At 45.4% G+C, this 26,893-nt stretch overlaps 1 protein-coding gene across 1 annotated transcript in view; it reads right to left on the minus strand.

Annotated features, from left to right (window-relative positions):
* Window positions 1–272: 272 nt before the first annotated feature.
* LOC132832634 (uncharacterized) overlaps window positions 273–26,893 on the minus strand; it is a 59,831-nt gene continuing 33,210 nt past the window's right edge. Inside the window, exons 7-12 of the mRNA XM_060850715.1 lie at window positions 26,124–26,384; window positions 14,114–14,389; window positions 13,719–13,997; window positions 11,490–11,609; window positions 11,014–11,046; window positions 273–393 (exon numbers count right to left, since the gene is read on the minus strand). Coding sequence (XP_060706698.1) covers window positions 287–393; window positions 11,014–11,046; window positions 11,490–11,609; window positions 13,719–13,997; window positions 14,114–14,389; window positions 26,124–26,384 — 1,076 coding nt within the window. The 3' untranslated portion in view covers window positions 273–286. The remainder of the gene's footprint in view (window positions 394–11,013; window positions 11,047–11,489; window positions 11,610–13,718; window positions 13,998–14,113; window positions 14,390–26,123; window positions 26,385–26,893) is intronic.

Genomic DNA, 26,893 nt, shown 5'->3' on the forward strand with positions numbered 1-26,893 from the left:
CTGAAAGTCCAGGTACACTACATCTACTGGATCTCCCTCGTCCATCTTCAGAGTTACATCCTCAAAAAATTCAAGAAGATTAGTCGAGCACGATTTCCCCTTCATAAATCCATGCTGACTCTGACCTATCCTGTTACTACTATCCAGATGTGCCGTAATCTCATCCTTTATGATAGACTCCAGCATCTTTCCCACCACTGAGGTCAGACTAACTGGTCTATAATTTCCTGCTTTCTCTCTCCCACCTTTCTTAAAAAGTGGTATAACATTAGCCACCCTCCAATCCTCAGGAACCGATGCCGAGTCTATCGAACTCTGGAAAATAATCACCAACGCATCCACGATTTCCCGAGCCACCTCCTTCAGTACCCTGGGATGTAGTCGTGAATGTATCTAAAGAAAATCAGGATCTACCTTCAGAAACAAATAGTAACTATCACACATTCCTAAAGTATCAGTTTCGGGAGGTTAAACACTACATTAATATTTCTACTCAATTATTCCTATCGTTACATGTTATGACTTTATTCTTTCAAAATTGTTTTCTTCAAATAATCAAATAGTAGATGACAAGTGTGCTCAATTATTGGACAATATGTAGTTCCTGGCGATGTTGTCCTTTCGTAGAATTTTATAATCTACGATAAATAAATTGTTTAATATTCTATTTTAAAATGATTATTGCACTGGTTTAGAATGTTAATTTCATGGTGAACAAAAGCTTGAATCCTGTTTGAAAGTGTTTGAACATAATTGGATTTCCCATAAAGTCTGAACAAGTGGTCCTCCCTTCCATTAGTTACCTCAACTTTATCAAGCAATCGGGTTTGAAACTGGACAAAATTTAATCAGCAATTCATCACTTTACAAAAAAAAGGTTTAATCCATCTTCATGTAACCTTTAATAACAACTAAATTCTTGGTTAAATCTCCGCAAAGAGTAACTGGAGGATGGGTATCTCACTTTACCAAGTAATGTTTCACAATACTCTTTGAGTATTATGTGTTTAATATGTTTTCAAACTCATGCTTTGTGCCAAACATCACTTCATTAGTGAACATCTCATTTCCCCACTCCGCCTTGGTGACTGGGCCATGATAGCTCCCAGTTAAACAGTGCCTTGATTTTGAAAATTTTCATATGTTTTAAAATCCCTCCATGGTCTCACTTCTCCCTGTCTCCGTAACATCCTCAAGCCCACAACCCTTCAGGGTCTCTGTACTCCTCTAAATCTGGCTTCTTCAAATTGTCTCTGTCTCAATTCCTCCACCAACAATGTGTGTCTCTCCAACTCACTGGACCCTGAAGTATGGAATGCCCTTCCAGAACATCTCGACCTCTTCCTATCTTGTTTTAAGATGCTCTAAAACCAACCCTGACCAAGCTTGCAGTCACCTGACCAAGCATGCAGTCACCTGACTTTTTTTTAAAAAAGCTTCATTCACAGGCTGAGGGCATCAACATCTGGGCCAGCATTTCCTGGCCATTCCTCATTGGAATAATTCAGAAACATTCATCAACAATGGTTTCATCAACATCACCGAGTAGCTGCTGAAGTAATTTGGTCTTAAATTGTGTTTGCTAATTATTCTTCTGAAGTGTGTACTTCATCAAAGATACTATATAAATGCAAGATATTGTTGTTGCTTAGATATATTTTAGAGGGTGTGATGTGTTACCATTGCTGAGACAAACAACAGCTGGATTGTAACTCAGACCCGCTGCCCCTAAGCTAATGTGAAAGGTGATGTTTCGATGTTAGGTGTACAATTTGCGTCACCCTATTAGTCTCCAATAATATGGAGGATGCGTACCGTGTATATTGTAAAATATAACCGACAATTATAAATGTAGTGAGGCAGCTCAGAGAGCCGCAGACTGCACTGAAAGGATGTGACCGACTTTGTACTTTGTGTCATGAAAATTAGATACAATGTGGAAATTTTTTTTACAATTTTTAGACAGTAAATATGCAAATAGGAAAACAATCCTTTCCTATTTATATGATTAAACTGACCTTAAAGGCTGATAATCGTGGTTAGTCATCAATAAATAATTGTTTGTTGTTGATTGAATTCATTGCTCATAATTTCACGAGATTTTCACTCAGCAGCTTGTGGGTCCTTGTATCAGCAGTTGTTGAGGGTCAGTTCAATGTGACCTGGGAGAGTTAAGGCCATTCATGGGTCACAGGTCAGTATCACTCACTGCTAACCCTGGGCTGGCTGGGAATCCCATGGACCCTGGTGTTCTTCCTGGTACTGAGTCTAATTCAAGGCACAGTCACAGGGGAGACACTCAGACCCTGGTGGAGGGAGGGGTGTGCAGAGAGAGAAACGAAGAGTGTGGTGTGGGGGCTTCATGGAGTGGATTAATGACAGAGAGTGGTGTGGGACGTTTAGTTCCAGAGGATCCAGTATGGGAGTTGATGGTGAGAGTCTGGTACAGAGAATCCAGCATGGAGATTCAGCTGGTTCCCTGCAGTCATGGGAGAACCCATCTCCCCAGTGAACCTCATGGAACATTCCATGAGCTGGAGGCAGACCCACAATATCATTAGGGAGGGAGGGAATTCCAAGGTTTGGAGCCGGTGACAGTGAAGGAATGGATGGTCAGGATGGTGAGTGGCTTTGAGGGAACTTGCAGATGATGGTGTTCCTCAGTGAAGCTACAGAACAGGCCGAGGTGTGCAGTAAACAACAGGAGCAGCAGAGACAGAGCTCAGTGATTCCACAACCAACAGATCAGATCTGCTGTCCTACCACATCCAGTCATGGTCATTCAACAACTTAATGTAGGAGGAGGAGGTTCCACTTGGGTTGCTGGATTCCTGCTCCAGGGACAATCCCGATGTACCGTCTCCTCCCCCCGTTGGAAGAACTGAGCCATATGTTTACTGTGAGAGGGGGATCACAGGGTCCTAGTGCTGTCCTGATGTTCCTGAGCTGGTGGGGGAAGGGAGGCCTCTTCTCAGCCCCAGCCTTCCTGGCTCAGAGCCTGAACCTCAGCCTGGCTGTGCTGGAGCTACCCCGTCACTGGGACCGGGTCATCACTTTGCACTTGTTCCATTTTTCTGCTTCTGCAGCTTCACATCAAACAATGGATCAAATTTCTCAACAAATAGGGTGCAGTCTCCAAAGATTGTTGTATTACTGGTTTTTCCAGTTTGTAAACAGAAGCTGTTTCCCCTCAGTGTGTTTAATTCCCAGTCCCTGATTGGAATAGGGACAGTGTATTGCCAGAATGTTGCTGATCCTTTCCTTTCCCTCCCTGTGTTTTCCCTGAGTCTCTCCCGATGAGTACAGAATTCAGCTTTCCATTCTGTCTCTGGGAACTGAGAGATTAAAGGCGATTCATGAATCATAGAATGCCTACAGTGTGGAAGCAGGCCATTCGGCCTGTTGAGCCGACACCAACCCTCTCAAGGTTTTCCCACCCAGACACTCCCCACTATTCAATCACATAACCTGGCATTTTCCATAGCTAATCCACATGCATACCCCTGGACACTGGGCAATTCAGCATGACCAATCTACCCAAGGTGCACCTGTTCGACTGTGGCAGGAAACTGGAGCACCCGGAGGAACCCCATGCAGACTCAGGGAAACTCCACACAGACAGTCACCCAAGGCTGGAATCAAACTCAGGTCCCTGGGGCTGTGAGACAGGAGTGCTAACCACTGAGGCATGGTGCCACCCTGGGTCATGGGTCACAGGTCAGTAACAGTCACTGCTAACCCTGGGCTGGCTGGGAATCCCATGGACCCTGGTGTTCTTCCTGGTACTGAGTCTAATTCAGGGCACAGTCACAGGGGAGACACTCAGACCCTGGGGGAGGGGGGAGTGTGGAAGGGTGGAGTGCAGAGAGAGAAACACCCAGGCTCACCCCCAGGGTCAAGGTTCTGGGTCAGGTGGCAAAGAGAATTGGGCTATTCTACCAGGAAAGGAAGCACCTGATGGAATTTATAAAACATTAAATAGTCTGGAAAAGGGAAATCTGAGATTGGTTGGGGAGGGAGGGATTGACAGTGAAAGTCAGGTACAGAGAACCCAGTGTGGGGGGTGAGGGGGGATTGATGGTGAGTGTCAGGTACAGAGAACCCAGTTTTTTGGGGAGAGGGGGAGAGGTGGGGAGGGAGACTGATGGTGAGAGTCAGGTTCCAGAGAACCCAGTGTGGGGGAGGGGGGGGGGGATTGATGGTGAGAGTCAGGTTCCAGAGAACCCAGTGTGGGGTGGATACAGACTGACCACTGCACCCTTCTCCAACCAATAACCATCTCGTGAGAACACATGAAGGTGGTAGTGTTCCCATGTGTCTGCTGACCTTGACCTTCCAGATGAGGTGGTTGTGGGTTTGAAAGGCACTGTTTAAGGATCTTTGATGAATTTCTGTAGATAGCAAACACTGCTGTAACTGAGTGTCAGTGATGGAGGGACTGGATGTTGGTGGATGCAGTGCCAATCAGTTGGGTTACTAGGTCCTGGATGGTGTCAAGCTTCTTCAGTGTTGAGATGGTTGTACTCATCCAGGCAAGCAGGGAGTATTCCATCACATTCCTGACCTGTGTCTTGTTGTTTGTGGACAGGCTTTGGGAAAGCAGGAGACGAATTACTCACTGCAGTATCTCTAGCTTCTGACCTGCACTTGGAGACACTGCATTTATGTGGTGAGTCCAACTGAGTTTCTGATCAATGATTTTTTTTTAACTTCAAAAATATACTTTATTCATAAATACTTTCATGAGCTATACAGTTGGACATGCCATACACATGTAAACATTCCATTTGTTTGCATACTGAAAACAGAGTAATCATTCTTAGTTACAGGTCTGTACAATTACATTTTTAGCGGAGACATCAGCAGAGCCCAAATGACTGCATGGGCCCCTTGATCTTCTTTAGACAGGCAGATGTTACACAGTGGTCTTTCCCCACCACGTCTTGGTGGCAGCTGCCCCAAGCTTCAGCGTATCCCCCAACACGTAGTCCTGGACCTTGGAATGTGCCAGTCTGCAACATTCAGTCGGGGTCAAGTCCTTCAGCTGGAAGATCAACAGGTTTCGGACCGCCCAGAGAGCGTCCTTCACCGAGTTGATGATCCTCCAGGCACAGTTGATGTTCATCTCGGTGTGCGTCCCAGGGAACAGGCCGTAGAACACGGAGTCCCGCGTCACGGCGCTGCTCGGGACGAACCTTGACAAACACCACTGCATTCCTCTCCAGACTTCCTCTGCATAGGCACATTCCAGAAGGAGGTGTGTGTCAGTCTCGTTTCCCCCCCCCCAAACAGCCGCTTCGAGGGCAGCGTGCGGTGCAGCTGAGAGTCCGGGCGTGCATAAAGGATCACACAGGAGAGCCTTTCTCCCCACCAGCCAAGCCATGTCTTGGTGCTTGTTGGAAAGTTCAGGCGATGAGGCATTCTGCCAAATGGCTTTGACAGTCTGCTCAGGGAACTGCTCGATAGGATCCGCCCTCTCCTTTTCCCGAAGGGTCTCGAGGACATTACGTGCTGACCACTTCCTGATGGACTTGTGGTCAAAGGTGTTTTTCTTTATAAACTTCGCCACGAAGGACAGGTGATACGGAACGGTCCAGACCCATCCTCCGCAACACCAGGGACAGGTAGAACCTCAGTACGTAGTGACACTTGGTGTTTGCATACCGGGGATCCACGCACAGCTTGATGCAGCCACACACAAAGGTGGCCATCAGGGTGAGGGTGGCATTGGGTGTATATTTTCCCCCGTTGCCCAGATCTTTGTACAGCGAGTCCCTTCGGACCCGGTCCATCTTTGATCTCCATATAAATTGGAAGATGGCCCGGGTGACTGCAGCGGCGCAGGTTCTGGGAATAGGACAGACCTGTGCCACGTCTAACAGCAATGACAGTGTCCCACACCTGATGACCAGGTTTTTTTCCCGTGATGGAGAGCGACCGTAGCCTCCATCTGCCCAGTTTCTGCCTCACTTTGCTGATACGCTCCTCCCAAGACTTGGCGCACACCCCAGCCCCCCCCCGAACCAAATACCCAGCACCTTCAGGTGTTCGGTCCTGACGGTGAAGGGGATCGAGGATTGGTCGGCCCAGTTCCCGAAGAGCATGGCCTCGCTCTTGCCTCGGTTTACCTTGGCCCCCGAGGCCCGTTCAAACTGGTCACATATGCACGAGTCTGCGGACGGACAGCGGATCCGAGCAGAAAACGGCGACGTCATCCATGTACAGGGAGGCCTTAACCTGCAGGCCCCCGCTGCCCGGAATAGTCACCCCTCTCAGGCTCGCATCCTTCCTGATGGACTCGGCAAATGGCTGTATGCAGCCACACAAACAAGGCAGGAGAGAGAGGGCAGCCCTGCCTGACTCCAGATCTGACTGGGAAGCTATCTGATTCCCACCCATTGATTGAAACTGCACTGACAATGTTGGTGTAGAGCAGTCTGATCCAATTGCAGATTCCCTCCCCAAAGGCCATTTTGGAGAGAACATCTCTCATATCCTGTCAAAGGCTTTCTCCTGGTCCAGGCTGATCAGGCAGGTGTCCAACCCTCTGTCCTGAATGTACGCGATCGTATCCCTGAGGAGTGCGAGACTCTCAGCGATCTTCCTGCCCGGCACAGCACAGGTTTGGTCAGGGTGAATCACCAACCCCAGAGCAGACCTGACCCGGTTGGCGATTACCTTTGACAGGATTTTGTAGTCTGCATTCAACAGTGTGATCGGTCTCCAATTTTTGAGTTCCTCCTTCTCCCCCTGACAGTCAGGTACAGAGAACCCAGTGTGCGGGGGATACCGCCCGTTCGCTGCACCCTGCTCCTACCAATAACCATCTTGTGAGAACACATTTCCCCGTTAAACCTCATGGCACACCCCCACCCTCCCCTCCTGTAGGATGTGAACAGGTCGAGCAGATGAAGACTGTGTGTCCATGAGGTCCTGTGGGTCATCAACACCAGCAGAACTGCCATCCAATACAAACTGTCACCTCATGGCTCAACCCAATCCCCAGTCTCTCATTACCAACAAGCCAGGGGACCAACCCCGGTTCAATGGGGAATGTGGGAGGGATTACAGGAGCAGGACCAGGCAGAGATGAAAAATGATGTCTTTTTTATTCACTGGAGAGACATGGGAATCACTGGCTGCTGGAATTTATTTCCCATCCCGAACTGTCCTTGAGAAGGTGAGGGTGAGGTACCTTCCTGAACAGCAGCAGTTCATGTGGTGGTGGGAGACCCACACTGTCATTAGGGAGGGAATTCCAGGATTTTGACCCAGTGACAGTGAAGGAAGTGCAATATATTTCCAAGTCAGGATGGTGAGTGGCTTGGAGGGGAACTTGTAAGTGATGGTGTTGGTCAGTGAAGTGTCAGATCAGGACTGATCGTGCAGTAAACAGCAGAGGGAGCAGAGTCAGAACTTAGTGATTCCACAATCGATAGATAAGATCGAAGCTCTGCTGTCCTGTCACATCCAGGTGTGAAAATTGAACAACTCCCTGGAGGAGAAAGAGGCTTCTCATTCGGGAATGATACTTTGGTCACTGGGTTCCTCCTCCAGAGACAATAACCATGTATCACCCCTCCCCCAGTTTTTGTATTGATTCAGTTTTTGTGGGATGTGGAAGTCTCTGACTGGCCAGCATTTATTACCCGTCCCTAGTTGCCCTTGAGAAGGTGGTGGTGATCTGCCTTCCTGACCTGCTGCAGTCTACCTCCTGTGGGTTGACCCACAATGCCATGAGGGAGGGAAATCCAGGATTTTGACCAGCGACTGTGAAGGAATGGTGATATATTTCCGAGTCAGGATGGTGAGTGGCTTGGAGGGGAACATGAAGGTGGTGGTGTTCCCATATATCTGCTGACCTTGACCTTCCAGATGGAGGTGCTTGTGGGTTTGGAAGGCTCTGTTTAAGGATCTTTGATGAATTTCTGTAGATAGCAAACACTGCTGTAACTGAGTGTCAGTGATGGAGGGACTGGATGTTGGTGGATGCAGTGCCAATCAGTTGGGTTGCTAGGTCCTGGATGGTGTCAAGCTTCTTCAGTGTTGAGATGGCTGTACTCATCCAGGCAAGCAGGGAGTATTCCATCACATTCCTGACCTGTGTCTTGTAGTTGGTGGACAGGCTTTGGGAAATCAGGAGACGAGTTACTTGCTGCAGTATCCCTCGCCTCTGACCTGCTCTTGTAGACACTGCATTTATGTGGTGAGTCCAACTGAGTTTCTGATCAATGATAACTCACAGGCTGTTGACAGTGGGGGGGATTCAGTGATGGTAACACCATTGAATGCCAAGGGGTGGTGGTGAGATTGTCTCCTGTTGGTGATGTTCATAACTTGGCATTTGTGTGGCACAAATGTTACTTACCACTTATCAGCCCAAGCCTGGATATTGTCCAGATCTTGTTGCATTTGAACATGGACTGCTTCAGTGTTTGAGGAGATGCAAATAGTGCTGAACATTGTACAATCACTGGCAAACATCCCCATTTCTGACCTTATGATGGAGGGAAGGCCATTGATGAAGCAGCTGAAGATGGTTGGGCCTAGGATACCACGCTGAGGGACTCCAGCAGAGCTTTCCTGGAGCTGAGATGACTGACCTCCAACAACCAAGACCATATTCCTAAGTGTCAGGTATGACTCTATCCACTGGAGAGTTTTCCCCAATACCCATTGATTCCAGTTCTGCTCGAGTTCCATGATGCCACACTCGGTCGAATGCAGCCTTGATGTCAGGTGCTGTCCCTCCCACCTCCCCTCTGGAATTCAGCTCTTTTGTCCATGATTTAACCAAGGCTGAATTGAGGTCAGGAGCTGAGTGACCCTGGCAGAACCCAAACTGGGCGTCACTGAGCAGGTTATTGCTAAGCAGGTGCTGCTTGATAGCAGTGTTAATGACCCCTTCCATCACTTTACTGATGATCGAGAGTAGACTGATGGGGCAGATTGGGTTTGTCCTGCTTTTTGTGTATATAATATAGCTGGGCAACTTTCTACATTGTTGTGTAGATGCCAGTGTTGTAACTGGACTGGAACAGTTTGGACAGGGGAGTGGCAAGTTCTAGAGCACATGCCTTCAGTCCTATTGTCTGAATGTTGTCAGGGCCTCAAGCCTTTGCAGTACCCAGTGTCTTCAAGTGTTCCTTGATATCACGTGGAGTGAATTGAATTGGCTGAAGACTGGTATCTGTAATGCTGGGGTCCACTGGAGGAAGCTGAGATGAATCATTCACTGGACACTTCTGACTGAAGATTGCTGTGAAACCTTCAGGCCTATCTTTCACACTGGAGTAATGGGCTGTTCCATCAGTGAGAACAGGGATATTTGTGGAGCCTCCAGTGAGTTGGCTGGATGTGGCAGGACTGCAGAGCTTAGGTCAGATCCGTTGGTTGTGGGATCGCTAAGCTCTGTCTATCACTTGCTGCGTTTGTTATGTGACATGCAAGTCGTCCTGTTTAAGAATTCAAATTTGTAAAACTGATATTTATGGACAGAGATTTACATAACATTTTAAATTTGTTAACGTCAGATGCAAAATCAATTTCCTTCAATATAAAAACTGTCCCTGAGTTCCTTCAGGACGTTGCCTTATTTCAGCTCAATCACTGACCCACTGAAGACAGTGACAATGAGAAAGTGTGAGGGAGGAACCATCCGTGAAGATCCCTCTGACGGTGACACTACACACGTTTCTGAGACGGGATGGAAACATGACTTGAGAAGATCTCACTTGAAGAATCAGGATCCAAACCTGGGGATCTGGGATCCACAGTCCAACCTGTGGAAACACATTCCCAGAAAAATTGATCTCAGTCCTGAAGGAATTGAGTGTGAGCAATGAGCTGTAATTCTGTGTGTCTGCTGTGATATGGAAGGACAGACAATGATGTCCATGTTCACACTGGAACAGGAGAGTCCCGTTATTCCACAATGAGGCTCCGGGAATGTCCTGCAGTGTGGCCCAGGAAACCCACAAGGTCAGGAATGGACAGACACAAGGCAATCACTTCAGGGTGGGGAGGGGAGGGGAATTAGTCTGACAGGGTTTAACAGTGTCTGGGAGGGTGGAACAGGGTCGGGAGGGGAGGGGAATTAGTCTGACAGGGTTTAACAGTGTCTGGGAGGGTGGGACAGGGTCAGGAGGGGAGGGGAATTAGTCTGACAGGGTTTAACAATGTCTGGGAGGGTGGGACAGGGTCAGGAGGGATGTAAAAATGTTACAAATAAATCTAGAGAATATCAATTTAAATAAATCTAACTCAGAGAAAAGTTGACATGTCACTTACTGAATCATGAAGAAACTGCTCCAGAGATATCAGAAGCTGAGAAAATAAAAACAAAACAAGAGAAGTTCTCTCAAATATAAAATGAGACAGTGTGAGATATTCTCTATCACTCACTGGACCCAGGATTTAATTGCCCTCAGCATTAACTAACCAGACTCTCCGAGCACTCCCCAGTGGGAATTAAGGGTGAGCGAGTGGAGGGAGGGGCAGTGGGGAAGGGAATGGAGGGTGACAGTTCGAAGGAGAGGCACTGGGGACATGGAGTAGAGAAACAGGACGATAAGAGAGTGTTGGCTGAGAAACAGCATTGTGAGGAGACGGACCCATCACCCTGAGCAACACCCTGGCAAATATAACTCTACACTCTAATAGGGGCAGCACGGTGGCTCAGTGGTTAGCACTGTTGTCTCACAGCACCAGGGACCCGGGTACAATTCCCACCCCGCGTGACTGTGCGGTGTTTGCACATTCTCCCCGTGTCTGTGTGGGTTTCCTCCGGGTGGTCCGGTTTTCCACAATCCGAAGGTGAATTGGCCATGCTACATTGCCCATAGTGTTAGGTGTGTTAGTCAGGGGTAAATATAGGGTAAGGGAATGGGTCTGGGTGGGTTACTCTTCAGAGGGTTGGGCTGAAAGGCCTGTTTCCATTCTGCAGGTGATCTGATCTACACCTCCCATTACCTTATCCATCATTCCCAACACTCTGTCCCCTCAGTCACTTACTGGGAGCTGTTGTGTAGGTCCCACTTGGTGAACCTGCAGAAACAATATAAACATCCATTAGGATGGGGAATAATCCATTCTCAGAGAGTGTAAACAGATGTTCAAAATTTATCAAGGTGATGGCACACAAACAAGGCAGTAAGGAAGGTTTTACAGAGATTGTGTCAGAAATCCTCATTCCCATACTCCCCTCCCCTGCATCCCCACCAGATGCAGAAAACCCCTTCCATTCCATTAATATTCACTCAGTGAGGATCTGATTGGATGCAGTGGGTTTAATGATAAATATTAGATCTGGTCTGAGCCAATCACACAAAGGATGATCAGACAGTGAACGAGATGTGTTTATACGTGTGTATCTGTGTGGGAATTCAATCAGTTCCATTCCCCACAGTGCCCTGTACTCCCAGTACTGGAGATTCCCCCACACTCACTCTGTCTCCTCAGTTCCACATTCCTCTCTCTCTGATTCTTACCTCTCCGTGACCTTTTCCAGATGATTATTCCGAATATCCCGACAATAACAGCCAATAGAATGACCATTGAGGCAATGAGACTTCCAAGATGGGAATGCAGCCAATTGCTTTTCAGATTTTCTGAAACACATTGGAAATATATCAGGATTCTCTCTGTTCCTGGATTTATTTCCAGCTCTGTGTTGATTGGGAACAATTTTAACTGCTCCGAGCTGTTGGGAATTGTTGGGATTGGTTGAAATGCTGGTTTGACCCTCTCCCGATTTCACTCTCCAGTGAAGTCACCAAGGATCCCATTCATAGGGGTATAAACATCGTGTTGTACCTGTCCTGGGGGTTACCTCCCCAGACAGTTCAGTTCCCATTCTCCCCGATATCTCTTTGTCCTGCCCTTACTACTGCTGGTGGGGTAGATCGGCCTTGGGTGAGGTGAAGGAGTGAATGAATGGTTGAAGGGTGTAGTTAGGTGTCCCAGAAAGGCACTTCCTCAGTGGTTGGGCAAGAGGCAGTTTTGGGAACTTACTGGTGAGTGTTGGGGATGTTGAGTACCAATGGAATGGTGTTTGGGTGCCACAGTGGGCTGGTGAGGGGGCCTTGTTAGGCATCCAGTTGTGGAGTTCTGTGTTGTGTCCCAGTTGTCTGTCCAGGGTGACGCACTGCGAGTCTGACAGATCTCAGGAGGCGGTGAACTGGTGTTGGTGCTGGGGAGAGGTCAAGTGTTGGTTGCAGAATGTCAGGTCATGGGTTTGAGGGGATGGAGTCAAAGTGTAAGAGTCACACAACAAGTGTGTGTGCGTGTTCAGTCCAATTTTCCCACGCTGACCAGATATCCTCGTCAGTGTGTGAATGTAGGGATCAGCAGTACGTTTAGCGATGGTCGGTTTTCTAGTTCTCTGGTGTTAGGGACCAGACCAGGCCCCCTCAAAATATTTGAATAAGGTAGCCCATATCTGAACTGCTTTTTATTTTAAAGCTAGATGGGAAATGCTGTGTTCCAGATACAATGCAAGTGGTCAAACAACTCGACGTTTAGCAAAACACAATTTATTTAAAAGCTGTTATTAAAATAAAAACAAAAGCAAAAGGAATTTTGAATAACTTAATAATTGAAAATGTAACCGAATACAGTCCCTAGTATTAATTAACTGTTCCAATTGTTACATCCCATAAACACCTTGGCAAAAAGGTAAATTCAGACACAGATTCTAACATACAGTTCTCCAGTCCTGGAGGAAACAATATCAAGAAGAAAATGCAGACAGTAGTAGCCAGGTGATACTCACTGAAGCTGCCAACTCTTTTGAGACCCCAAAAGCTTCTGATGTAACTGAAAAAAACCAAACTGAGAAACCTGGATCTGTGAGAGCTGGCCACGCCCATTCAGACTGCTTCTATTGTTCCAGCTTAAAAAAAACCCCAAGGCCTCACAACTGGTTTACCTCAGTCATCATCAGCAGGGAGTTTGGTGCCTCTGCCTTACAACCTCTCTTCAAAACAAAAACTCGGACACCAACAGCCTTTTAAAGTGACAGCATCATCACACGAGGAGTTAAAGAAGCTTCTAATCCCTAATCTCAGAACCTGAGAACTTTCTAGAGGGTTCCGGATGCGAGGTAATTGTCCATTGGAAGTTGAAACTTCCCAGACAAATCCCATTCAGTGAGTCAGGAATTCTGAGGGGTCCAGACCCTCCTCTCTCAGGGTGTGGTGTCCAGTCTCTGACTGTCTGGCTACTGGACAATCTGGGCCCATGTCTGGTGCTGAAGCCTGGAATACAAGGGAATCTTCTTGTAATTCTAATGAGATTATTCCGGAGTGAAATCGATGAGTACTTCACCAATAACAGGGCTGTGGGAATCTGCAATCCCCAGAAGGCTTTGGAAGCTTGGGATTCGGAAACTTAGAATCAAAATCTTTAACTCAGTGAGACCAACATTGACATATCAACCCAGAGAACAAGGTGGGTAGCTGCAAACAAGGAAGTGAAAAAGTGTCCTCAAAATGGTTTCATCTGTCACATGTATATATACACACAGAGACACACACACACACACACACATAAACACACATATACACACAGACACACACACACACGCACAAACACACATATACACAAACACAGACACACATATACACACACAGACAGACACACATACACACACAAACACACAGACACATAAACACACACACAGACACACACACACACGCGCACACTCTCCAGTGCCTTACCCCACTGATAGAGCTTGCCCTCTGCCAGGCTGCTGTGTTCAATTTGACAGGAGTATTGATCCTCATCCCCAGCATTGATCTCAATCTCTTTCTGGATCTGATGGGTCCCATCGTGGTTCGGTCGAACCCTCGAGGATTGGGTCTCAGACATGACCTCTCCATTCCTTAGCCAGGTCACCTCGATGTCTACAGGATAAAACCCAGTGACCAGGCAGGAGAGAGTGAGCGGCTTGTCCTGACCATTGGGCTCCCTCCTGGAGATGAACACTTTAGGCTGAACTGTGATGGGAAAGGGGGAAAACACAAACAACAGACAGACACTGAATGGAATGGGAGAACGGTTTCATAGATCAGTGAGGTTAGATCAGAACATGGAACGAAACACAAATATATACTTTTCCTTTTGAAATAATCTTTTCCAGCTTCCAGATATCTGTTTAAATATTCAACAACGAGTTCTTCCAGGTGTCTTTTCCAGTAGTTGTTCCAGGAATCATCAGACTCCCATTTCTCTTTAGTCATCACTGCAATGGGATTGGATGCGATCCATCTCATTGTGTCTGGTTCTAAACTAATAAAATCCTTTCCGTCAAATCCAAATCTCATCGATGTCTTAATGCTGCCATCATCACTGACCTCAACAGTAGCTATCTGTTGAAAAGTGTGAATTCCTGTCGGTGATGAAACAGACATCGAAAATTAATAACTTATTTAACCAGAGGAACAATCCGATCAAATTATCCTGTATCAGGCCCAGGGTGAGGGGGTTACACATGGGGCTAATCCCCAAGGCCTGTGCTGTCAGAGGGTCCCAGACTCAGGCAGCATTGCCCCTTTCTCCAGCTGCTGTCTCACACCCCAACCTGGAGCAAATCAGCAAAGTGCTCTCCAATCCAGGTCAGAATTCCAGCGCTCACATTCCCACTGTCCTGGCACAACAGGCCCAGTCTTCCTGGTCATTTTCTTCAATCACATGTTGCATTCTGGGGGATGTAGTCCATGTCTGTCCATTACCACTCCGTCAGCCTCCCACAGGCACTGACCCACGATCTGACTCTGTGTGTTATTTACAAGGACCCTCTCCCTGTGTGGGGCTGTGAAATCTCTTCCCCTGAGCCTGGCTGAATGAAGATGAGGATCAATCTCTAAGTTACTCACTACCTGTGTCCACTGCTTTCTGTCAGTTTTATAAATGATTTCAATGTGCAGATAGGAGGAATGGTTAGTAACGGTTCATTTGCAGATGACACCAAAACAGGGCTGAGGAGTTTAATTTAAATAAAAGTTGTTGCATTTTGGGTAAATCATAGTTGCACTTCTACAGTTAATGATAGGGTGCTGGGGAGTGGTGCCAAACAAACAGACCTTGGGGTGTAGAGTCATAGTTCCTGAAGGTGGAGTTACAGATTGACAGGATAGTGAAGAAGGTGTTTGGTCTACTTGCCTTTAATGGTCAGTGGATTGAGGACAGGAGTTGGGATATCATGTTGCAGCTGTACAGAACATTGATTCAGCCAGTTTTCGAATGCTATGTTAGATTCTTGACTTCCTGCTTAGGAAATGTGAAAGGATTCAGAAAAGATTTACAAGGTTTGGAGCTGTAGTGAGTGACTGAATAGACTGGGGCTATTTTCCCCAGAGTGTTGGAGGCTGAGGGGTGACCTTATCGAAGTTTATAAAATCATGAGGGGCATGGATAAGGTGAATAGCCAAATTCTTTTTCCCACGATAGGGGAGTCCAAAACTAAAGGGAATACGTTGAAAGTGAGAGGGAAAAGATATAAAAGCGATCTAAGAGGCAACTTGTTCACACAGAGGGTGGTGCAAATATGGAATGAGCTGCCAGAGGAAGTGATAGAGACTGGTACAATAACAGTATTTAAAAGGCATCAGGATGGGTTTATAAAGAGGAAGAGTTGAGAAGGATCTGGGCTGTCCTGCGTAATCCAAGCTGGAGGACAGGAAAGAAAATGTGTCTGGAAGAGCTGCTCTTTTTTGAGGTATTTTAGGTGTTCGGGTGATTTCCTCAAATTCCAGGAGCAGCAATTACTGTTGTACATGCTGCTGCATTGTTTTGGAACTTTGGAGAGAAAGAAAAGTCAAAACAACAGCACTTTTAAAAGGAGGAAAGGCAGACAAAGAGTTCACGTATCTGTGGATATCAGAGTGTGTCTTGGAAAAATAGCAAACAGCGAAATTCACAGCTGACCTTGGAGGAACCAGCACAGGAACAGATACGTTCATAATTTTTAATGTGTAACCTTGCTGGAAGTCTGCAGTCCTGAATATTGTAAATTATTTTTTGATTTGTTTAATTGAAACCTGTCTCTTGATTAAATTTTTAGAAATATAAACCAAACGTTCCCAGTTAGCCTGGAGCACTGCTTTCCAGCACAATAAGACGGTGCCATTTTCTGGGTTTGTATATTGTGAAGGAGCAGTGATAGCCCTTAGTAGAGTGATATGCTCTTCCTGTCGGATGAGGGAGGTTAGGGAGAGTTTTCATGTTACTGATGATTGTTTGCAGGAAATGTGCTTGGTTGCGAATCCTATTGAATCGCATGGATCGGTTGGAGCTACAGTTGGAGGCAATGAGGAATTTACTAGAGAAAGGGGGTGTGATGGATGGCAGTTACAGGAAGGCAGAAAAGCCACAGATAAAGTCAGGTAGATGGGTTACCTCCAGGAAAGGTAGGAGAGGTAGGCACGAAGTGCAGGAGTCTCCTGTGGCTATCCCCATTTCAAACAAGGATGTTGTTTTGGAAAATGTAAGGGGTGATGGGGTCTCAGGGGAGTGTAACAGGAACAGCCAAGTTTCTGGTATCAAGACTGGCTCTCATGTAATGTGGGGTACGTCGGGTTCCAAGCAATCGATTGTGTTAGGGCGCTCTCTATTCAGAGGCATGGACAACATTTCTGTGACCAGCAGTGAAAAATCAGAATGGTATGATCAAAATCCCTGGTTTCAGAATCAAGGATATCTCAGACAGAGTGAAGAATGTTCTCAAAAGGGGAGAAGGACTAGCAAGAGGTCATTGTACACGTTGGAACCAATGACATAAGAAGGGAAAAGGATGAGATTCTGAATGGAGAATATAGAGAGTTAGGCAGAGATTTAAAAAGGAGGTCCTCAAGGGTAGTAATATCTTGATTACTCCTGGTGCTGCTAGCTAATGAGGGTAGAAATAGAAGGATAGGGCAGATGAATAATTGGCTGAGGAGCTGGTGTATGGGAGAAGGATTCACATTTTTGGATCATTGGAATCTCTTCTGAGGTAGAAGTGACCTGTACAAGAAGGATAGATTGCATCTAAATTGGAAGGCGGGGGGAGGGGGCGACTAATATACTGGCAGGGAGATTTGCTAGAGCTGCTCTGGAGGATTTAAATGAGTAAGGTGGAGGGAGGGGGCGCACCCAGGGAGATATTGAGAAAGGGGATCAAGCTGAGACTGGTACAGTTGGGAAAGGGAGTTAGTCAAACAGCTGGGGCAGGAAGGAACATAGCAGACAAGATAGCAGTGATAAATTAAACTGCATTTACTTCAATGCAAGAGGCCGAATAGAGAATGCAAATGAACTCAGGGCATGGCTGGGAACATGGGACAAGGATATCATAGCAATTACAGGAATGTGGCTCATGGATGATCAGGCCTGGTCGCTTAATGTTCCAGGATACAAATGTGAGAGAAGGATTACAGGGGTGGGGGTGCAAGAGAGGAAGGGGAGCAGCATTTTTGATAAGGGACAGTATAACTGAAGGAGGATATTCCTGGGAGTACATCATGATGAGTTATTTAGGTGGAACTGAGAAATAAGAAAGGGATGATCACTTTTTTTGGAATTGTAGATACCTTAATAGTTAGCGGAAAACTGAGAAACAAGTTTGTAAAGAGATGTGAGCTATCTGTAAGAATAATCGGGTGGTTATGAAAGGGGATTTCAACTTTCCAAACATGGACTGGGATTGCCATCGTGTTAAGGGTTTAGATGGAGAGGAAATTATGTACAAGAAAATTTTCTGATTCAGTGTATGGATGTACCTACTAGAGAAAGTGGAAAACTTGACTGAGTCTTGGGAAGTAAGGTAAAAGTGACTGAGGTGTCAGTGGGGGAGCACTTTGGGGCCAGCGACCACATTTCTATTAGTTTTAAAGTACTGATGGAAAAAGATAGACCTGACCTAAAGGCTGAAGTTCTAAATTGGTGGAAGACTAAGTTTGATGGTATTAGGCAAGAACTTTCAAGAACTTTCCTGATGAAGGGCTTATGCTCGAAACGTCGAATTCTCTATTCCTGAGATGCTGCCTGGCCTGCTGTGCTTTGACCAGCAACACATTTGCAGCTGTGATCTCCAGCATCTGCAGACCTCATTTTTTACTCGAAGAACTTTCAAAAGCTGACTGGGGGCGGATGTTCGCAGGTAAAGGGATGGTTGGAAAACGGGAAACCTTGAAATGTGAGACAATGGAAGTCCAGAGGCAGTATATTTCTGTCAGGGTGAAAAGAAAGGCTGGTAGGTATAGGCATGCTGGATGACAAGAGAAACTAGGGTTTGGTTAAGAATAAGAAGGAAGCATATGACAAGTATAGACAGGATACATCAAGTGAATCCTTAGAAGAGTATAAATGCAGTAGGAGTATACTAAAGACAGAAATCAAGAGGGCAAAAAGGGGACAAGAGACAGTTTTGCCAAATAGGGTGAAGGAGAATCCAAAGTGTTTTTACAAATAAGGACAGAAGGGTAAGTAGGGAGAGGCAGCCTTTGTATGGAGCCAGAGGAGATGGGGGAGATGCTAAATGAGTATTTTACATCAGGGTATACTGTGGAGAAGGACATGGAAGATATAGAATGTAGGGAAATGGATGGTGACATCTTGAAAAATGTCCAGATGACAGAGGAGGAAATGCTGGATGTCATGAAACACATAAAAGTGGATAAATCCTCAGGTATACCCTAGAACTCTGTGGGAAGTTAGGGAAGTGATTGCTGGGCCCCTTGCTGAGATATTTGTATCATCGATAGTCACAAGAAGACTGGGGATTGGCTAACATGGTACCACTATTTAAGAAGTGTGGTAAGGAAAACCCAGGGAACTACAGACCAGTGACCCTGATATTGGTGGTGTCACATTGTTGGAGGGAATCCTGAGGGACAGGATTTACACATATTTGGAAAGGCAAAGACTGATTGGGGTTAGTCGGCATGGGTTTGTGTGTGGGAAATCATGTCTCATAAACTTGATTGAGTTTTTTGAGGAAGTAAACAAAGAGGATTGATGAGGGCAGAGTGGTAGATGTAACATATATGGACTTCAGTAAGGCATTTGACAAAGTTCCACATGAAAGACTACTTAGCAAGGTTAGATCTCATGGAATACAGGGGAACTAGCCATTTGAATATAGAACTGGCTCAAAGGTAGAAGACAGAGGGTGGAGGTGGAAGATTGCTTTTCAGACTGGAGGCCTGTGACCTGTGGTATATCACAAGGTTCAGTGATGGCTCTACTGCTTTTTGTCATTTATATAAATGATTTGGGTGTGAACATCGGAAGTATAATTAGTAAGTTTGCAGATGACATCAAAATTGGAGATGTGGTGGACATTGAAGAAGGTTACCTCAGATTACAACGGGATCTTGATCAGATGGGCCAACAGTCTGAGGAGTGGCAGATGGAGTTTAGTTTAGATAAATGTGAGGTGCTGCATTTTGGAAAAGCAAATCAGAGCATGACATTTGGCCCGATGGAGTGCTGCTGAACAAAGAGACCTTAGAGTGCAGATTCATAGCTCCCTGAAAGTAGAGTTGCAGGTAGATAGGATATTGAAGAAGGCATTTTGTATGGCTTCCTTTATTGGTCAGAGTATTGAGTACAGGAGTTGGGAGTTATATTGTGACTATATAGGACATTGGTAAGGCTGCTTTTCGAATGTTGCATGCAATTCTGGTCTCCTTCCTATGGGAAGGATGTTGTGAAACTTGGAAGGGTCTAGAAAAAATTTTCAAGGATTTTGTCAGGGTTGACGGTTTGATCTGAAGGGAGAGGCTGAACAGGCTAGGGCTGTTTTCCCTGGAGGGTTGGAGAGTATGGGGTGGCTTGATAGAGGTTTATAAAATCATGAGGGCATGGATAGGATAAATAGACAAGGTCTTTTTCCTGGGGTGGGGGAGTCCAGAACTCGAGGGCATAAGTTCAGGGAGAGAGGGGAAAGGGACGTAAGGGACAACCTTTTCATGCAGAGGGTGGTACATGTATGGAATGAGGTGCCACAAGAAGTGGTGGAGGTTGGTACAATTGCAGCATTTAAAAGACATCTAGATGGATATATGAATTGGAAGGGTTTAGAGTGAGATGGGCCAAGTGCTGGCAAATGGGACCAGATTAATTTCGGATATCTTGTCGGCATGGATGACTTGGACCGAATGGTCTGTTTCTGTGCTGTACATCTCTATGACTCTAAATGCTGACAAATGGGACTTAGATCAGTTTAGGATATCTGCTCTGCATGGAAGAGTTGACTGTAAGGTCTATCTCTGTGCTGTACGATTCTATGAATCTACCTTCTGTACAATTTCCTCTAATTATTACAGTGTTTTTAAACTATGTTCTCATTGTTTAATCTATTCATCACAAATTAAACAGAATGAGTTGGCCTCTTTTGGGCAGTGATGGTTTCCCAGAATGCCCTGTTTCAGGTCCCAGCTGCCCCAAAGGGGTCACAATGTATCTGCACAACGTGATTCCAAAATATCTCCAGATCATGAATGGACCGTGACAGTCAAATATTCTCTTTCAAGTCCCTCATGTTCTCAATTCATTCGTTGTCTAACTGTTTGCTGATTGGCTCATAACTTAACATGAATAATATTAATAATCATTCCATCAATTTCTGCATCTTTAAAATATTTCTTCATTCCTAGCTTTGTTTGCTTTATAATTCTTTTTTCTATTTTAATGACAATAAATAATATACTGCAATGCAACACTTGATACGCTGCTTTCAAACACACTCCCAGTTAATTTTAGTAACATGGGAGTTCAGAGGGAGAGTGGGCAAGTCAGCCCTTTGAGTCCACTCCACCATTTAACATGATCATGGCTGATCTTCTCCTGATCTCACCTCCACCTTCCTGCCTGCTCCCATCCCCCTTTATCCTGCTTTCCATCAGAAATGTAGCCATTTCTTTCCTGAATTTATTGATTGATTCTTCCCCACTCTGGGTCAGTGAGTTCCACAGATTCACAACCCTCTGAAAGAGGGAGTTTCTTCTCAAATGAGTTTTGAATCTATCTCCTCTCTCTCTCTATGTCTATGACCTCTTGTTCGAGACTGTCCCACAGAGGAACATCTGTTTGACATCAACCTTCCCATTCACCTTGAGCATTTTATATTCCTCAATCAGATCCTTCTTCATTCTTCTTGTCTCCAGTGAGTCCAGGCCCAAGCTATACAATTGCTTCTCGTACAATAACCCTTTCATCCCTGGAACCAGCCTGGTGAACCTCCTCTGAACTGCCTGCAATGCCACCACATCCTCCCTTAGGTAAGGAGACCACAACTGGACATCATTCTTCAGGTGTGGTCCTACCAATGCCTTATATAATTGTAACAACACTTAGAGTCATAGAGATGTACAGCATGGAAACAGACCCTTTGGTCCTACCCATCCACACCGACCAGATATCCCAACCCAATCGAGTCCCACCTGTCAGCACCCGGCCCCTATCCCTCCAAACCCTTCCTATTCATATACTCATCCAAATGCCTCTTAAAGTTACAATTGTACCAGCCTCCACCACACTCTCTGACAGCTCATTTCATACACGTACCACCCTCTGCGTGAAAATGTTGCCCCGTAGGTATCTTTTATATCTTTCCCCTCTCGCACTAAACCTATGCCCTCTTGTTCTGGACTCCCTGACCCCAGGGAAAAGACTGTCTGTTTATCCTATCCATGGTCCTCATAATTTTGTAAACCTCAATAAGGTCACCCCTCAGCCTCCGACGGTCCAGGGAAAACAGACCCAGCCTATTCAGCCTAACCCTATTAGCTCAAATCCTCCAAACCTGGCAACATCCTTGCAACTATTTTCTGAACACTTTCAAGTTTCACAACATCTTTCCGATAGGAAGGAGACCAGAATTGCACACAATATTCCAACAGTGGCCGAACCAATGTCCTGTACAGCCGCAACATGACCTCCCAACTCCTGTACTTAATACTCTGACTAATAATGGAAAGCATAGCAAACACCTTCTTCACGATCCTATCTACCTGTAACTCCACTTTCAAGAAGCTATGAACCTGCTCTTTGTTCAGCAACACTCCCTGGGACCTTACCATTAAGTGTATACATCCTGCTAAGATTTGCTTTTCCAAAATGCAGCATCTCATTCTTATCTGAATTAAACTCCATCTGCCACTTCTTAGCCCATTGGCCTATCTGGTCAAGATCCTGTTGTAATCTGAGGTAACCCTCTTCGCTGTCCACCACACTTCCAATTTTGGTATCATCTGCAAACTTACTAACTGTACCTCTTATGCTTGCATCCAAATCATTTATGTAAATGACAAAAAGTAGAGGACCCAGTACCGATCCTTGTGGCACTCCACTGGTCAGAGGCCTCTAGTCTGAGAAACAACCCTCCACCACCACCCTCTGTCTTCTACCTTTGAGCCAGTTCTATATCCAAACAGCTAGTTCTCCCTGTAATTCCATGAGATCTAACCTTGCTAATCAATCTGCCATGGGGAACCTTGTTGAATGCCTTACTGAAGTCCATATAGATCACATCTACCGCTCTGCCCTCATCAATCCTCTTTGTTACTTCATCAAAAACTCAATCAAGTTTGTGAGACATGATTTCCCACACACAAAACCATGTTGACTATCCCGAATTAGTCCTTGCCTTTACAAATACATGTACATCCTGTCCCTCAGGATTCCCTCCAACAACTTGCCCACACTGAGGTCAGGCTCATCGGTCAATAGTTCCCTGGCTTGTTTTACCACCCTTCGTAAACAGTGGCATCACATTAGCCAACCTCCAGTCTTCTGGCACCTCACCTCTAGTATCTCAGCAAGAGGCCTAACAAATCACTCCTCTAGCTTCCCACAGAGTTCTAGGGTACACCTGCTCAGGTCCTGGGATTTATCCACCTTTACCCATTTCAAGACATCCAGCACTTCCTCCTCTGTCATATGTTCTTTGCAATAAATGCCAGTATTCCATTTGCCTTTCTTGTTATATGCTGCACCTGCATATCCACTTTCTGCAATTCATGGCCAAAAACACCCAGATCCCTCTGCACTGACACACTGTGAACCTGCTTCCCAACGAAATGACTATTTGTCGTCTTATTTTCCAGCCAAAATGAACAAGCCCACACTTATCCACATTAACCTCCACCAATCAGAGTCTGACCCATTCTCCAAGCAATATCCATCTGGAAACTTATTATCTCCTCACCATAGCCTGGTTTCCCACCAATCTCAGTATCATCCACGAGTTTATCTGTGATACACACTGATCCTGCTTGCAGTTCATTTATACAGATTGCAAATACTTGAAGTCTGACAACTAACCTGTGCAGCACAAGACTAGTTACAGGTCACAATCCAGAGAAGGACCTATTTTTCCTGATCCTCTGTTTTGTGTCAGTTAGTCAATCCTTTATTTAAGCCAATACTCTACCTTTAACTCCCTAGGATCTAACCTTCAACAAAAGACCCTTTACCCATCATGTGCAAGACTAAAGTAATTTACAAGATACCCTGCAAAGACTGCATGAAACACTATATACACCAGGCAGACAACAAACAATTCACATCCATGAACACCAACTAGCCACTAAATATCTTGACCAGCTGTCCCTGATAGCCAAATATACAGAAGCCAAGGACCACAAATTCGACTGAATCAACACAACTATCATAGGACAAGCTAAACAGAGGACAGCCAGCGAATTTCTAGAAGCACGCCAGTCAACAAACACATTACCTAGGTCCAATATACCGGCCACTACAATGAACAACTGGAACCAGAAGGAACAGAGCCAAGTAAATTCCAGAAAGCACAGTACAGCAGCGCTTCACAGGAGGCTCTGAAGCACTGGAGATGTCACTTAGACAGGGGATGAAATGTCTGCAAATCAATTTTCTAGTTCAGCGACCATACCCTTCCCATGGCAACCGGCACCCAAGCTACTCTCAATTGTCTCTGCTTATCTCGATGGATGCTGCCTGGCCAGCTTTGAATTTCCAGCATTTAAATTTCAGATTTCCAGCATCTGCAATACTTTCCTACCCTGTGATATGCTGCAGTGACATGTCTACTTTCGGGGTACCTGTAAGATGTTACTGCATTGGGCCAGGTTTGAAGAAACTGAGATGCTCACATAACAGGAAAAAACAAGTTGCATGTTGGTAGGGCTCCCATGACTGAGCGGCACAAAATGGCTGCTGGCTGCCCATGGTTAACGCAGCAGAACATGGCTGACAGTAGTTACAGCACTTAGGAAAATGTTTGCTTCATGTAGCCTTCACATGTAGGACAATAGTAACTCTGTATAATCAAGGTTACTGACTGAGAGAGAATGTGCAGCTGCAGTTGCTTTCTTAGATAAGAACATTTCACTAAATTAGTTGTTTCTCTTGAATTATTTAATGAATCTGTTACAATATTAAGAGTAGGTTTCATTTATGATTCTTCAGATAATCATAGATATCGATTCTGAAGTAGTTGTGAATCTACATATATATAAAAAAAACACTAAAAGTACTGGAGGAAAAGATTCAAATCAGTTTCAGACAGTAAACACAATCCCAATTACTATTACCATTACTACAGGAATGAAAACAGAGATCAGAAGATATCGTAATGTGGATTGAATGAACACTTTAAGACACTATTTGTTAGCTGAAGAATTCTAACATTTAGTGAAACTACCTAACTTTGTTGGGACCATTTAAAACTCAATATTCTTTTGTTTTTCCTGTGATGAGAAATGTGAAAGGTTCCTGAAGCAAGTATCCAGTAAATTGGATGCAGGTAACATGGTGCAGCTGGGAGGTGTCACTGGAATACAGTATCTATTGTGAAAAACCTCAAGAAGAAAGATAAGAAAGGCTGGGTAAACATCATGAGGGACCAGGGGTGGGCCAATAACCTGTCCATCTCTTTGTTGTTCAGTGATATGACGAAATACATTGAGGTAAACTTGAACTGTGTAAAATGCTGTATAGAGAGCCAATTACAGAGAGATAACTCAACATCACTGACCATTTGTTATTGGTGGGGGAGGGGGTCCTGCACACTCTCAGCTTCAACCCGATACGTTCAGACATTCTGAAGCTTTTAGTGTGCCTTTTTGCAATGCTGTAACTGAAGCTGTCGATCACATTAAAGGTTATCTGAATCTGCTCCGTGACTCAGACTCTCACAGATAAAGTCTAACATCTGAGAAAGCAATGGTTGGAAGGTGGGTCATACTGAATGCTGAGATTTCAATGGGCTTTGCAAATAGACGAATGGAGTACAAAATCTGGGGGGGGAAGAGACTGTCACACACCTCCTTCTGGAATGTGCCTATGCAGAGGAAGTCTGGAGAGGAATGCAGTGGTGTTTGTCGAGGTTCGTCTCGAGCAGCGCCGTGACGCGGGACTCCGTGCTCTATAGCCTGTTCCCCGGGACGCACACCGAGACGAACATCAACTGTGTCTGGGGGATCATCAACTCGGTGAAGGACGCTCTCTGGGTGGTCCGAAACCTGTTGATCTTTCAGCTGAAGGAGTTAACCCTGACTGAGTGTTGCAGACTGGCACATTCCAACGTCCAGGACTACGTGTTGAGAGACGCGCTGAAGCTTGGGGCAGCTGCCGCCAAGGCGCGGTGGGGAAAGACCACCATGTAACATCTGCCTGTCTAAAGAAGAACAGGGGCCCCATGCAGTCGTTTGGGCTATGTTGGCGCCTCAGTTAATTATATGGACATATGAATGAGAAAGGCACAGACCTGTATGTAACAATGATAATTTCTGAGCTGTGTATGTAAATGTTGACATATGTACGGCATGACCAAATGTACAGACCATCAAATTATTTTATGAATAAAGTATATTTTTGAAATAAAAAAAAATTTTGTTAAACCTATGGAAAACATTTTGACTGCACCGTGTCTACAATTTCCTATTTCGGGCGCTCAAAAGATATGAAGAAGCGGGGTGAATGTTGGTGGTGCACTGTGGGTGGAAAAGGCTCACAGAGATAAGGGAAGCATCGAGGCCTATTACATCTCTCCCAGCCCCGGGACCCAAATGCCAGTGTTGGGGAATGAATGAGGTTTTATGATGAAAGGATGAAAGGGGACAACCAATAGAGAAATTCAATCAGCCACATCTTACCAGATGTCTGGTTTGTCCTCTTCATTACTGCACTCATTGTTTCCTTTGCTATGTTTGCACGTATTTTTACCCGATCTGTGAGATAATCCCAGAAATTCACATTGAAGGATTCTGCCATGAACTGCTGTCTGGGGATGCACTGTTGGGTTTTACTGTCACGAGAAGCTGTTATAACTCCATTGACCGTTGCACTGTTTGTAATCTCAGGAAAATCCTTAATTCCAGAAACAACTGTGTAAATCACAGTGATTACATTAGTCCCTATAAAGCAAACAATGAAAGCAGGAAGTTACACAACACGAAAATAAACATCATATTAATAACCTGGGCCACAAAACCAGAATCACATCACAGATCCCAGGGACATCACTAATGTGAGAGATTGCCCTCAAAATCACTTTCAACTTGTTATATCTGTAAAGGTCAGGCTGAAAACAATTACACAGACTTTCAGCTGGTCAAAGTGAGGCCCATCCACACAGTGACAATCTCCAATAATCCACCAAATTATAACACTGTCAGAATCCTGTCTGATATAATCAATAGAATCAGATTCAACTGGGTCAGAATTAGCTGCTGCAGCCTCTCAGAACAGGGAGTAAACACAGAGTCAGGGTCACTCGGATACTCGATAGAATCAGTGTGGACACAGGGAGAGGCTGGGACACAATCCAGGGATTGGATATTAAACAGAAAATCACTAACCTGGAACAGGAACTTGGCATAAATGGAAGAAAAATATTGAAAGGACTCTCCTGCCCATGGTCCAT

Source organism: Hemiscyllium ocellatum, chromosome 35, assembly GCF_020745735.1.
Source record: "Hemiscyllium ocellatum isolate sHemOce1 chromosome 35, sHemOce1.pat.X.cur, whole genome shotgun sequence".
In the NCBI taxonomy this organism is placed as follows: domain Eukaryota; kingdom Metazoa; phylum Chordata; class Chondrichthyes; order Orectolobiformes; family Hemiscylliidae; genus Hemiscyllium; species Hemiscyllium ocellatum.